Genomic DNA, 12,794 nt, shown 5'->3' on the forward strand with positions numbered 1-12,794 from the left:
TGTAGTGAACCCCTTATTTTGGTTATGGACTAGAAGTGACCATTGTGGACCTCAACATTGTTAAGCTTAACAACCTCTTAAATAGATAATCAAAAGCTGATGTGTCAACTTTTGATTATCCATTTTTAATTATACCACTGTGGATGGCCTAAGGATCTTGTTTGGAAGATCTCGATGAGATCTTTTATACGATGCAAAAAAAATTTGAAAATTTATTTTTCATTTACTTTATTTTTGAATTTGAAAATGTGAAATAAGCTGTTTATTTTTTAAGAAGGTTTTTGGAACAGGGCCTTACTCGTATGAACTGATGAAGGGCGCTTTATTCGCAGCCCTTTATTTTCTCCCATAGCCCGTTAAAAATTTCGAATTATATTCGACAGTTAGTTACCAAAATTGAGATATATTTTCAGCATCCAATTACCAAAATATAATATTTTTTTAACAGCTATTTACTGAAAATGTATGTTCGGCAGTTGTTTACCGAAAGTTGAACATATTTTCGACATGTAGTTACCGAAATATAATCTTATTTTCAACAGCTATTTACCGAAATGTTATGTATGATTTTCAACAACCATTTACCAAAATATAGTGGGCTATGGAAGAAAATAAAAAGTTATGAATAGCAGCGCCCTGATGAATTCGAATCTGATATTTAGGCCCTGTTCGGCTAAAAAAGCCATTGGCTTTCCCTCCAAAAATAAGCCAAACAAACCCACATAAAAACAAAAATAAGCCAATAAGCCACTTTTTTCGTCTTTATTCAAAAAATATTAGATTCGATCAAAATTTTATACTTTTTAGATTCCTCTCGTCATGAAGATGCAATAATCCCCAAAAAAAATGATGATAAGCCAAGTGATACGAAAAAAATTTGAATAAGGACAAAAAATAAGCCACTTTGGCTTATTTGTCCGAACACCCCCTTACTCGTATTAAAAATGAATCAAACGCGTCTTCAATCAAAAGAAAATTACACCTAAACCCCTTTACTTGAAGTAGTATTTAATTATAACCCGGAATCGTTAATAGTTCCACCAGTAGGAATCGGTTCAGTTCGGTTTGGTCGGTTTTTTACCCTTTTTTGCACGGAACCGAATCATTTGGTTTTTGAAAATCAAGAACCGAAACCGACCAGTGCAAGGATGGAACTGTTCGGTTCGGTGATGATTAAAGTGGTTCGGTTCGATCGGTTTTGTCAGTTCGCTGACTTGGGACCAAGGAGAAGAAGTTAAAGAACTAACAACAAATCTGACCGGCCGATGAACCCTGAACCAGTCCGTTGTGATCTTGGATTATGCGTTCAGCGATTGAGATTAATCTTAGCATCCAACTTCGAGTGAGATGAGAAAGATAGAGAGGCTCTCCAATCAGACTTGATGTGAGAGAGGAGAGAGGAGAGCTCTCTGATCTGTGTAGCGCCATCGTCGGAGAAAGAGGCGCATAGATCGCCGCCATGTATGGCAGAGAGAGAGAGAGACGAAGATGGAGAGAAAGAGACATACGAGATTTGGGGTTTTTTGTTTTTGAATTTTTTTTTGGTATAGTTGGGTCCCAGCTGTTAATGGAGGGGTTTTAGTTCTCTGTGACTATCCACGTGAAGGAGCTCTGGGATGGAGGGCTAGGATTAAAAGAATGCACAATAGTATATTTTCGGTTCGGTTTGGTTCATTTCGGTCCTATTTACCCATAAACCGAAACCGAACTGAACCTTAATTTTCTCCAAATTTTGAAACCGAACCGAACCGACCTAACAACCAAACCAACCTAAATTGCAAAAAAATGTTCAGTTCGGTCGGTTTTTCGGTTAATTCTTTCATCCCTATCTACCAAATATATGTCTTCTAAATTTAGAAGTGGCAAATGGACTGGTTTGAATGAATTTGGGCGGGTTAAAATGGGTTATGGGTTGGATATGGGCGGGTCGAATATGGGTTGAAAGTAGGTGGGTTGAAACAGATTTGGTCGAATATGGGTTAAGTCATACCCAAACTCATCTCGACCCGCCCCGCTTTCTTTCCTTTTCAATTACTTTTAGTTGTTTTCCTGCCACTTTATCCATCAACTGACTCATTTACCCACCATAGATTGACTAGAGAGAGAGAGAGTGGGCTTAGTAACGATGGCAAACAGAGGCAATCCCAAATCTAAAACAGAGGCAGTCCAAGCAGGGGCATAAGAACTGCCAATACATAGAATTTTGATGATTTATAATGCCTAATTTTACAATCCAATTCGATAAACCGATTTTTTTTAATAAAGACGAATAAGTGGTTTATTTTGTTTGCAATTTTGCATTTAATTTTTGTTACAGTATTTATTGATTCGTCTCAATGAAAATAATCAAAAAAGTGAAAAATTATAATCGAAACTCAAACCACATTCAGCTAAGGTTCTTTTTTTTAGTACTTATTTCCTGTTTTACGAGACTGACTATTTTCTCACAATACATCATCTTTAATTCAAAAAAGTATTTTTTTCTTATTTGGTGTAGTAGAACACAGTCTCATAATTTTGTGAATAAAAACAAAAATAAGTAAAAAAGATTGAATTTTTTTACTTATTTTTGTCTTTATTCAAAAAATTGTGAATTTTGATCATAATTCTTGTACTTTTTTTTATTTCTCTCTACAAAAAGAATCAAAAAATGAAAATAGTTTGACGTAAATTTAACAAATGTGAGTTTTTATCACCTTTCATTAAGGAATGCGAAGCGAATGTGTGTGCCTGTGTGGTTTGTAAATGTTTAGCTGAAAGATGTGAGCCCCATTTTCCAAAAATTTGAAAATTTCAAGTCTTTTTCTTGCGCTAGCTTCTTGAATGAGAGGGAGAAGTGGGAGGCCCCAGAATCCACATAGAATCAATGGCTGTTAATAAGTGGGAATAATTTTGTCTTTGAGCACCACGGAAATTTTAGGTTCTCTCTTTCCACTCATATTCAACCCATTACCTACCCATCTAAACCCATAAAATCAGTAAAGTTGGCCCAATTAGAACTCATATATATTTAAATATGGGTGGGTTTGGGCTAATTATAAATTGATGGGTTTAGGTGAAACCATATTACTGGACCCAAATTGCCACCTCTACTTCTAATGCATGGAATGTGAACAACGGCAATGTAAACGGGAACTACTAATAGTTCTCTCTCTCTCTCTCATTTTTTTAAAAATAAATATCAAAACAAGAATTCCATAGATAATATGAGGTTCTCATAATAACCCCTAGAGAATTGTTGATTGTGAATTTGAGCTCGTCATATTAACTAGGTTTAGTTGCGACTATTGGTTTGTTCGGCAGGGCGTAATATTAAGAATACTACAACCATCATTATTTTGGTTTGGTTGGTATGATATCATGTAATTCCTCCAATATTGAATCTATTACTGCTTCCATGTCATAAAGGTGACCCTCATTGAAAAAAAAAAACTTTTAGGATGATTTAGGATTGTTTGTGAGGCTGTTTAGTAGTAAGAAGGACAATTCATTTAGGTACGTACAGACGGCCAGGGAAAAATTCTATGCTTGAATGTGGTGTTTTTTTTTTTTCAATCGATAATGGTAGTTTTATTAATGCAAAGATGAAACATCAAAAGTAGCTTCCCTATGAAACATCAAAATTCTATGCCTAAATGCGGTGTTTAATTGCTAAAAATTGTGTGTTTGGTGAATAATTGATGGTTAGAATTCGCAATTGCCTTCAAATTAGTGCATAATTAAGTTGGACGATTCAATTATTGTAAACTTAATATCAAGTTATTCCGGGCCTTTAGGTACGGGCTGTTTACTCAAACTTTATTTAGGACACTCAAAGCCATATAGAATATTGAATTCTTCAAGTTGTGCCTTTAGGCACAGGCATGTGCTGGTGTGTGTGTGTGTGTGTGTATATATATATACAGAGCCCTTCAAATGAGGACGTCCACAGCCAACGAAAATGCAGACTTCGTTCTGCAGCCGTTGGATCTCATCCAACGGCTGAGATTTTAAAGGAGGAACTCGCAGGTTAAAAGGAGCATGGGTCAGGTAAAATTTGTTCCGCGGGTCATCCGGGCTAAAAAGCCGAATCCTTTTCTTTTCCCAGCTTCCAGCGAAAGCTTTCATTCTGCTTCAAACGCAGAGAGAGAGAGATTGAGGGCGACGACGAACGACGAAGAAGAGGAGCGATTTGAACGACGAAGAAGAGAAAGGGAGCTACTGATCGATCGAGTTTAGACCCAGAATTTTTTTTCTCGTTCCCCCTTTTCTGTGCTTGTCGTTCAAACACAGAGAGAGAAGCAACCGACGAACTGAGAAGAATCAGCCGACGAACGACGACCAACAACTAACCCGACGAACAGAGGTCTCTCTCTCTCTCTCTCTCTCGCTGTATTTCAGAATCTCTCTCTGACTGAGATTAAAGTTAGGGTTTTTTTTTGTTACTCGAATAGATCGACGAAGGAGGAGGAAATCGACCACGAAATCGAAGGAGACGAATCGAACAGGGTAACTTCTCTTCTCTCTCTCTGTAGCTGTATCTCAATCTCTCACTCTCTTCGAATCTATTTTTGTATGAATCGAACAGGGTAACGGTGAATGCTGGTGTACAAACACAATGTAAGGGGTTTTTGAGAAAAAAGGGTATTTTAGAAGTATGTTTACATTATGTTTGTACACACCGAAAAATGATTTTCCAGGTTGCTGGTTTTTTTTTTTTTTTTTTGTCGAGTGACTCACATTGTGTTTGTACACCAACATTGCTGGTTATGAAGTTGATTTTTTTTGCTTATCAGGTTGAAATTTTTTATTATCAAGTTGATTTTGTTTATTTCCAGTTTGGGTTATACGATAACGGTGAATGCTGGTGTAAAATACCCATTTGTTGAGGCTTATTATCTCTTGTTGGATCTTTTTTTTTTTGGTTGAGGCTAAAATTTAGAACTATAATCTGTTTTCCTCGGAAAGAAAAAATCTGTTTTCAACAGAGTATGCTGTCAGATGAAAGTTCTCAATTATTTCCATCATTTCCTGTAAATATATTCTTGAAACCGTTGGATTTTTCTTTTCTTTTTTTTTTTTCCTTTCCGAATAAGATGGGTATTTTAATAGATTGAATGTTTTGTTTGAACTTTTATCTGGTGGCATTTAAGGATGTAAATCTGCTACTGTTTTGTTTGAACTGTTTCTCACATTAAGCTGCTTACAAAAAATATGTGTTTTGTGTATTGGTTTTTAGAATGCAGTGTTTGAAAATTTTGGAAGAAATGGACGTAGTCTCACCATTACCATCTGAAACGTGTCAATCATCTGCCAATTCTTCCCAAAAATCTTACATCCCTCAAGTTAAAAATGACGTGATACCGAAAATTAATCAAGAGTTTGTCAATTTAGACGCCGTTCATAAGTTTTACAACAATTATGGTAAAGAATCAGGATTTGGTACGCGAGAACATTCTAGCAAGAAGAATTGGGATAAAGAAGTCATTAGGAAAGAGTATGTTTAATGCAAACAAGGTCACTCGGTGCCCAAAAAACCTGTAGAAAATAGTGGAGCCTCTAAACGGCGTCGGGGGATAATTAGAGAAGGTTGTGGTGCGAAATTGGCTATTGTGAGAGCCAAATCCGGTGACAAGTATGTTGTCTTTCAATTTGTTGAGGCACATAACCAAGCTCTTGCCTCTCCAAGGAGGACGCATTTGTTGCGATCTCATCGCAAAGTGATAGCTGCCAAAAGAGCTTTGGCAGAACAACTATCACAAGCAAATGTGCCAACTTGCCAACAAATGAGTATTTTCGAGGTGCAATCCGGAGGTGTGGAAAATGTTGGGTTCGGACTGCAAGATCTCTATAACACTGAAAGGGATATAAGGACTGCGTTACTAGGGCAAGACGCCGATATGTTATATGAGTATTTCCAAATTCAAGTACAAAAGAACTCAGGGTTTATGTTTACAATGGAGAAAGACGATGAAATGAGGTTGACTCATTGTTTTTGGGCGGATGCCACGGCTAGGAAGTCATACCAATATTTTGGGGACGTTGTGGTTTTTGATACAACGTACAACACAAACCGATACCGTATGATCTTTGCACCTATACTAGGGGTTAATCACCACAGGTAGACTACGCTATTTGGGTGTGGGCTTTTAAGTGATGAATCGAGTGAATCTTTTGAGTGGCTATTCAAAGAATGGTTGAAAGCAATGCCAGGAGGCCCGCCCAAAATGATCATAACTGATCAAGATCCGGCGATGACAAAGGCATTTGCTAATGTTCTTCCAACTACACACCATAGATATTGCATTTGGCATATTGTGAGTAAATTTTCTGAAAATATAAGTGCATTATCTTATAAAGATCATTATGATGAGTTCAAACAATGCATATGGAATTCTGAGAGCCCTGAAGAGTTTGAGGCTAAATGGGCAGATGTTGTACACAAATCCAACTTATCCTCCAATGAATGGTTGAAAGCCATGTACGAAATCCGTGAGAGATGGATTCCGACATATATGAAACACATGTTTTCCGCACACATGACAAGTAGTCAAAGGGCTGAGATTTCTCATTCTTTCTTCAAGAAGTATGTTTCATTAAATAATTCATTGTACGACTTTGTCACGCGGTTTGCTAGGGGGCTTGCTCACATACGGCATAATGAATTGGACTTGGATCATAAAGATCTCAATGAGAAGCCACAACTGATAACATCTTTTCCCATGGAGTCTACAATGAGTGAGTTGTATACATTGGCCATATTTCACAAGTTTCAAGATGAATTCTTTCAAATTGGGGGATACATGGTTAAGATGACACATGAGGATGAACACTATCATTTCTACACTGTTGAGAGGGCAAAGGTGAGTGGTGCGAGGGTTCGTAATCTTTTGGTAAATAAGTCATCAGAACATGTAAGTTGTAGTTGTAAGCTGTTTGAATTTGACGGAATTCCATGTCGGCATTTGTTGGCTTACTTCAATAGAATGCAGATTATTGATTTGCCTCATGATTTAATTTTGGCGAGGTGGACTAAATCCGCCAAAATCAAAACAGTTGCAAATGACGTGGGTGTGTCTGTCCAACAAATATGTGACACTTCTGTGTTTGAAAGGCGAAATAAGCTCTTCAAACTTGCTTCTAGTGTAATTGATGACGCCGTATTAACTGAAGAAGGAAGTGAGCTTTTGGAAGATGCTTTGTGTTCGGTTCGGAATAAGCTATGTGCAATGAATCTTGGAAGCGAAGGTGGAAAATTGCGTGCTAGTGCTATCGAAGTGTCTATTCCTCGTGAACATATGTTTAAAGAACCGCTTCAAGTTAGGGCAAAGGGTTGTGGTAAGCGAGTGAATGGAGGAAAAGAGAAGGTGGTCCAGAAGAGTAGGCGTTGTAATGGTTGTGGGTTAACAGGACAGTCACATGACAAAAGAAATTGTCCAAAACTTCGCAGCATGTACATGTATTTGTTTCTTAATTCTTTACTTGTCGTAAATATGATTATTTAGTTGTTAAAATGTTAATAGTCGTATTTGTTTCTTAGTTCTTCGCAAGATGTTAGAATGAGTGATGACGAGGACGAGGACGATGACGATGATGACGTTGACGATGAGTGTAAGTGTTTGTGGTACATCTAAGTTTATTTCTTTAATTATTCTTGCCTATTTTTTCTTTTATTGATATTATTACTTATTCGGGTTGCAGGATAGATTGGTGGTTGCACATGGATGAATTTGGAGAGTATTCTCATGATATTTGCATTTGGTTGGTGTTTTTCTCTTGTCAACTCCAAAAGCTAGGAGGGCTAAGAGTTTTTTTGGCTATGTCTATTGTATGGTGTTGAATTTCACTAGTCTGACCAGAGCTATTACTGCCTGTTTTGTGCCTGTCATGGCTGTTATTGCTGCTGTTACTGCTGCTGTTTCTGTAATGTCAGCAAATAGCTGCTGATCTTGGAAGCAATGATGCTCGGTTCCTTTTTTAAATTATCTGAATGCTATGGAAATGGTGTAGCCATTTGTATTACACACTGAAAATGGAGGCAAAAGTTGTAACTTTGTTGATGAACTTGGTGGACACTTAGATACGTACCATGTATTAGTTTTACTGGCAAAATTTCTGAGAAAACCATGTATTAGTTTTACGTACCATGTATTGATGAACTTGGTGAACTTGGTGGACACTTTATTGATGAACTTGGTGGACAGTTAGATATGCATTAGTTTTATTGGCAAAATTTCTTAGATACGTACCATGTATTAGCAGGAAATATTTCGAATTTTCTAATATTAAAAGTTGTAACTTGGTTAGCTGTTTGGGGATTTCGGTAATTCCGTAATATTGGGAACGGATTGTTGAAATATTTCCTGCTATCAAAAGAGTAGCCCCCATCTATGCCTCCATTCAATTAGAATCAGAAGAGTAGCCCCCTTCAGTTTGACTAATGAAGGGCAAGCATGTTGGTTAATTGCAGCCTCATCCTCTTCACAAGTTCCTTTTTTTCAAGGTTTAAAAGTCCCAGTCCTGCCTCATAAAACTTCTACCTGAATTTTGGGTCATCAATATTTTCATTGAACCAAACTTGTTGGAACATTTGCCTTCTCAGAAACAAAGCCCTTTTCCAAAATGACAGCCTTGGCATCAGAAACTGTGGGCAGATTTAGGGATGGCCTACAACATAAAATTACAACAAGCAACTTGTTCCCCTCTGTGTGGAAATGCTCTAGTTTACCAAAAAAAGACAGTCAACATAACCATACCACTAACAACAATAACACTTGCTCAAGTTCTAAATTTGTACACATCAAAAGCTAGAAATTTTGTTCAACGTAACCATTACATAAACCAACTAAAAGAAAATATACATGATGACCAACAAAAGTAAAATTCCTATTACAACTCCAAGTAAGAGCATTGCAATGTACACGCAATGTTTGGACAGCTTGGAAGGAGTTTGGTTATCCATGTTTGCTTGCACAGGTACGAGGAAAGGTGGATAATCAGTCGGGAGTCTAGGAAGTTGAGGAGACAGCAATTGCACATTGGAATGAGCTTCAACATATGTAGTCCAAGCATTATTTGCCTCTTCCAATGAGGGATATTTTTTAAAACGCAACCCCAGGGAAACGAGTTACTTGTTCGCTACAAGCTATCCAACTTTCATAGATACCGGGGACTTTTCCAACAAAAACAACATAATATGCCATTCCTAGAAAAAATTCAACTTCATAAGCAAATAAATAGGGACTTCAAAACTGGGCAGCAGTAAATGACAGTGCAGGCTTTGGTTAAAATTGGGCATGACTTCAAAACTGGGCAGAACACTAAAGGATCTAAGATGGTTAAAGTTTTTAATTACTTAGCATCATGAGAAGTTATGACTAACTCTCCCATTCTCATGTATGTGTTCAGATCCTACTTGTCCTTATCTTGTCACACAAATTGGGGATGTAAACAATATTGAAAGATCACAAATGTGACACCACAAGCTACAATAGTTCAATTATGAAACAACAAAACAATCAAATAATCTGAGTGTACTTTGGGCCAAGTCTTCTTTCTAAGGTCATATTGTCCCCAGTGTACATTCACAATCTTGTTTTGCTAGGACCATTATGACCAATTTTTTGTCATGTTTCGTCAAAGTTACAGTCTTAAAGCTATCTCTTTCTAGAAGGGACACATAGGACTTCAAATGGCCAACACTTCTACTTAGCTGTGTCAGGTTGTTTTGTACCTATTATTTCTGAAACTATTTTGCTTATATTATACAACAGCTCTCTTCCAATTCTAATGCTAGAGAAAGCAAAGGTAACACGTCTTGCTAGAGGCATCTACATATCAAAATGAAGAGGCATTTACAACTCTCTTTTTTCAGTTACATTTTCAGGAAAAAAAATTACAGAGAGCTCGAGGGAGAGAAGATCCAAAAAGAAATAACAAGCCTCAACAAATGGGTATTTTACAACTCTGTTATTTTTTTTTTCAAGTTATATTTTCTGGAAAAAAAAAAACAAAAAATCAGCAGTGATAGCTTCTAAAATACCCATTCTAAAAAAAAAAAAAACCCTCCAGTCGTTACCCTTTAGTTGAGAGAGAGAGAGAGGAGAAGAGAAGAGAAGTTACTCTCCAGTCGTTCCTCTTCTTCTTCGATCGATCTGTTCGTGTTAACTGAAAAAACCCAAATCGAACAAAACCCTAATCAGATTTCGAACAAACGAACGAACGAATGAGAGAGAGAGAGAGAGAGAGAGGGAGGGAGAGAGATACCTTCGTCGGTCGTTGGTCGTTCGTTGGTCGTTCGTCGATCGTCTCTCAAATCGCCCTCAATCTCTCTCTCTCTCTCTCTTTGCGTTTGAAGCAGAATGAAAGCTTCTGCTGGAAGCTGGGAAAAGAAAAGGATCCGGCTTTTCAGCCCGGATGACCCGCGGAACAAATTTTACCCGACCCATGCTCCTTTTAACCCGCGAGTTCCTCCTTTAAAATCTCAGCCGTTGGATGAGATCCAACGGCTGCAGAACGAAGTCTGCATTTTCGTTGGCTGTGGACGTCCTCATTTGAAGGGCTCTGATATATATATATATATACACACTAGGGTTCTGGTCAGGAAGACCTGACCTAAGCTCCCATCTGCACCTCCCTTATAAGCCGTTGGATTAGATCCAACGGCCCACGATTAAAAACACATCTCACGGATCCTAGGTGACTGGGTCATGGGTAAGAGACGTTCGTGGGTCAAACGGGTTACTCACTTTCCGTTCTCACTTGATCATTTGAAACCAGAAGGCAGAAACACAGAAGAGAGAGAGAAGAAGAAGGCTCGTCCACTCACGAATAGGTATCTCTCTCTCTCTCTCTCTCTCTCTCTCTCTCTCTCTCTCTCTCTCTCTCTCTCTCGTTCGTATAGAAACTAGGGTTAGGGTTTGAAAAAATTTCCCAATAAACACCAAGGTCTCTCTCTCTCTCGATCTCTATATCTCTCAATTATTCGGGTTTTTCCTAGTTCGATTTTTGTTACCTTGGTGGTGTGGAACCAGAAATCGTGATTTTCTCCCTCATTTACTTGGTATCTCTCTCAAATCCTTTTTAGGTTGGTGTTTGACGGGACAATTTTACGGAAGGTTGGAGTATGAATTTGCTTGTATCTTAGGGATGCTTTGATTTTGTGCTTGGCATTCGTTAACTGGTTATAGGATTTGTCTACGAAACACCATCATGTAAATGCCTCGGCAAACCCCATTATCATGATATATTAAAGTTTGATATAATCAACTCACACTTTAGAGCATTTTATTATTGTCATTGTTCATTCTTTCGTTATGGAACCCTCCAATGTGATATTGCTTGCAAGATTTTTTGCCCTCGTAAGTTAACCGATCCTTGTGCATATGGCCTTGAACCCTCCAATGTGATCTTGCTTGCAAGATTTCATGCCGTCGCAAGTTAACCGATCCTTGTGCATATGGCCTCCAAATTTGTGTTATGCTATACAAGGAAGACAAAAATGACTTCATAATCCACAGAATTACATGGATGAAAGTTGAGGCTAATCTTACTTTTGTTTTATGTGCTGTTTGGAAGCATTAAAATGCTGGAGCGAGTATTAAAGGTAGGTTGTGAACCAACTCAACCTACCTGGTGAGAGTTGATCCTCCCCATAATATTATCTTATGAGGCCTTTGATAGGTAATCAGGTGAACTTCAAGGCTTGGAATATTTTGTCAGTTCTACAATTTTGACACACATCTTGCATATGCCAACTGATGACTCTTTCCTACAATGTCTTTGGTGTATGCAAGGAATACCTACTCAGCCTCCAAACTATGAAAAGGAACGAGCCTACTTTCAAGAGGTTGATTCCTTTGAACTTTTGGAGGAAAGCCCCTCACCAAAGAAATCTGGTACATGGGCTATGGGCGTCCAAAGTGGTGATGTAGCTATACCACATATGTCGATAGCACTAAGGAATCAACCTCCTTCATTATAAAGCCTTCGGCTTCTCTGTCTAAGATATTACAAACTCCTGCATTATCAAGCCAATCCATTTGCAAGCGTGCCTACTACCTCAGTTGCAGGATCGAAAGAGTTTGCTCCTGCACCTGCTTCAGGGACATCTGATTCTACCGGTTGTATAATTTTTGTTGGAACTTGTGGCACTATTGGTTTGAATGCACTCTTTTGTTTGAGCAACTTTTGCAATTTTTTTTGAGGTGAAGAGAAGAGGATAGGAGTGGAGAGTCTTTTATGATATTTTGTTTCTAGACTTGTCATTGCAGTACTCTAATTATTATTAGATTTCTTTGGAGAATAAATGATATTGATTCTGTGAGTTCCTTTTGGATGCTATATTGCTATATTATAGTGTCAGTTTTTACATGCAAAAAATTCATTAGGACACAGCACAGATTACTTGCCAAAAATTCCTCAAGTTTTATTACTTGCCAAGAATCTCAATCCAAAAAATCAAATTGTGACCAACTTAGTTTTTGCAACAACAAAACAAGAGGTCGAGTAAACAAGCTGAGGAGAAGCTATAGCTCCATGTAATTAATCAAAACACAACCACAAAACAGAAGGTCATTAAACAAGGTCATGGTCCAACTAAATTTCGATACAAATTAGCCATCCATTCTTTCATAAAGAACCACATCAAAAAAATGGCCAAGGGTCTAACCTTGAGAGCCAGTTAAAGGAAACAAAGAACGAAAAAAAATCTGAAACTGACCAACCTATACTATGTTCACCACCTTACAACAAAGCAAAAAAAAAATTCAATTGGTAATAAAATCAGAGCAGCGCAATTGGGCCGAAGAAGTTGT

The 12,794-nt window shown here is 37.8% G+C and overlaps 1 protein-coding gene and 1 long non-coding RNA gene across 2 annotated transcripts; both read left to right on the forward strand.

The window, feature by feature from the left end:
- Positions 1-5,673: 5,673 nt before the first annotated feature.
- On the forward strand, positions 5,674-7,696 carry LOC131329417 (protein FAR1-RELATED SEQUENCE 5-like). Its single transcript, XM_058362517.1, has 2 exons — positions 5,674-7,432; positions 7,520-7,696. The coding sequence occupies exons 1-2, from the start codon at positions 6,186-6,188 to the stop codon at positions 7,611-7,613; spliced, it is 1,341 nt and encodes a 446-aa protein (XP_058218500.1). The 5' UTR covers positions 5,674-6,185; the 3' UTR covers positions 7,614-7,696.
- A 3,067-nt stretch (positions 7,697-10,763) lies between these two features.
- On the forward strand, positions 10,764-12,307 carry LOC131329347 (uncharacterized). The gene is made up of 2 exons (XR_009200729.1): positions 10,764-10,813; positions 11,557-12,307. It is a non-coding gene; the product is annotated as an uncharacterized LOC131329347 (long non-coding RNA).
- Positions 12,308-12,794: the final 487 nt, after the last annotated feature.

Source organism: Rhododendron vialii, chromosome 6a, assembly GCF_030253575.1.
Source record: "Rhododendron vialii isolate Sample 1 chromosome 6a, ASM3025357v1".
In the NCBI taxonomy this organism is placed as follows: Eukaryota; Viridiplantae; Streptophyta; class Magnoliopsida; order Ericales; family Ericaceae; genus Rhododendron; species Rhododendron vialii.

Excerpts from the sequence above, each read along its gene's own strand:
- LOC131329417 (XM_058362517.1), top strand. The coding sequence starts at position 6,186 with ATGCCAGGAGGCCCGCCCAAAATGATCATAACTGATCAAGATCCGGCG. Across the intron at positions 7,433-7,519 it reads TGTCCAAAACTTCGCAGCAT|TTCTTCGCAAGATGTTAGAA; the intron begins GTACATGTATTT and ends TTTGTTTCTTAG.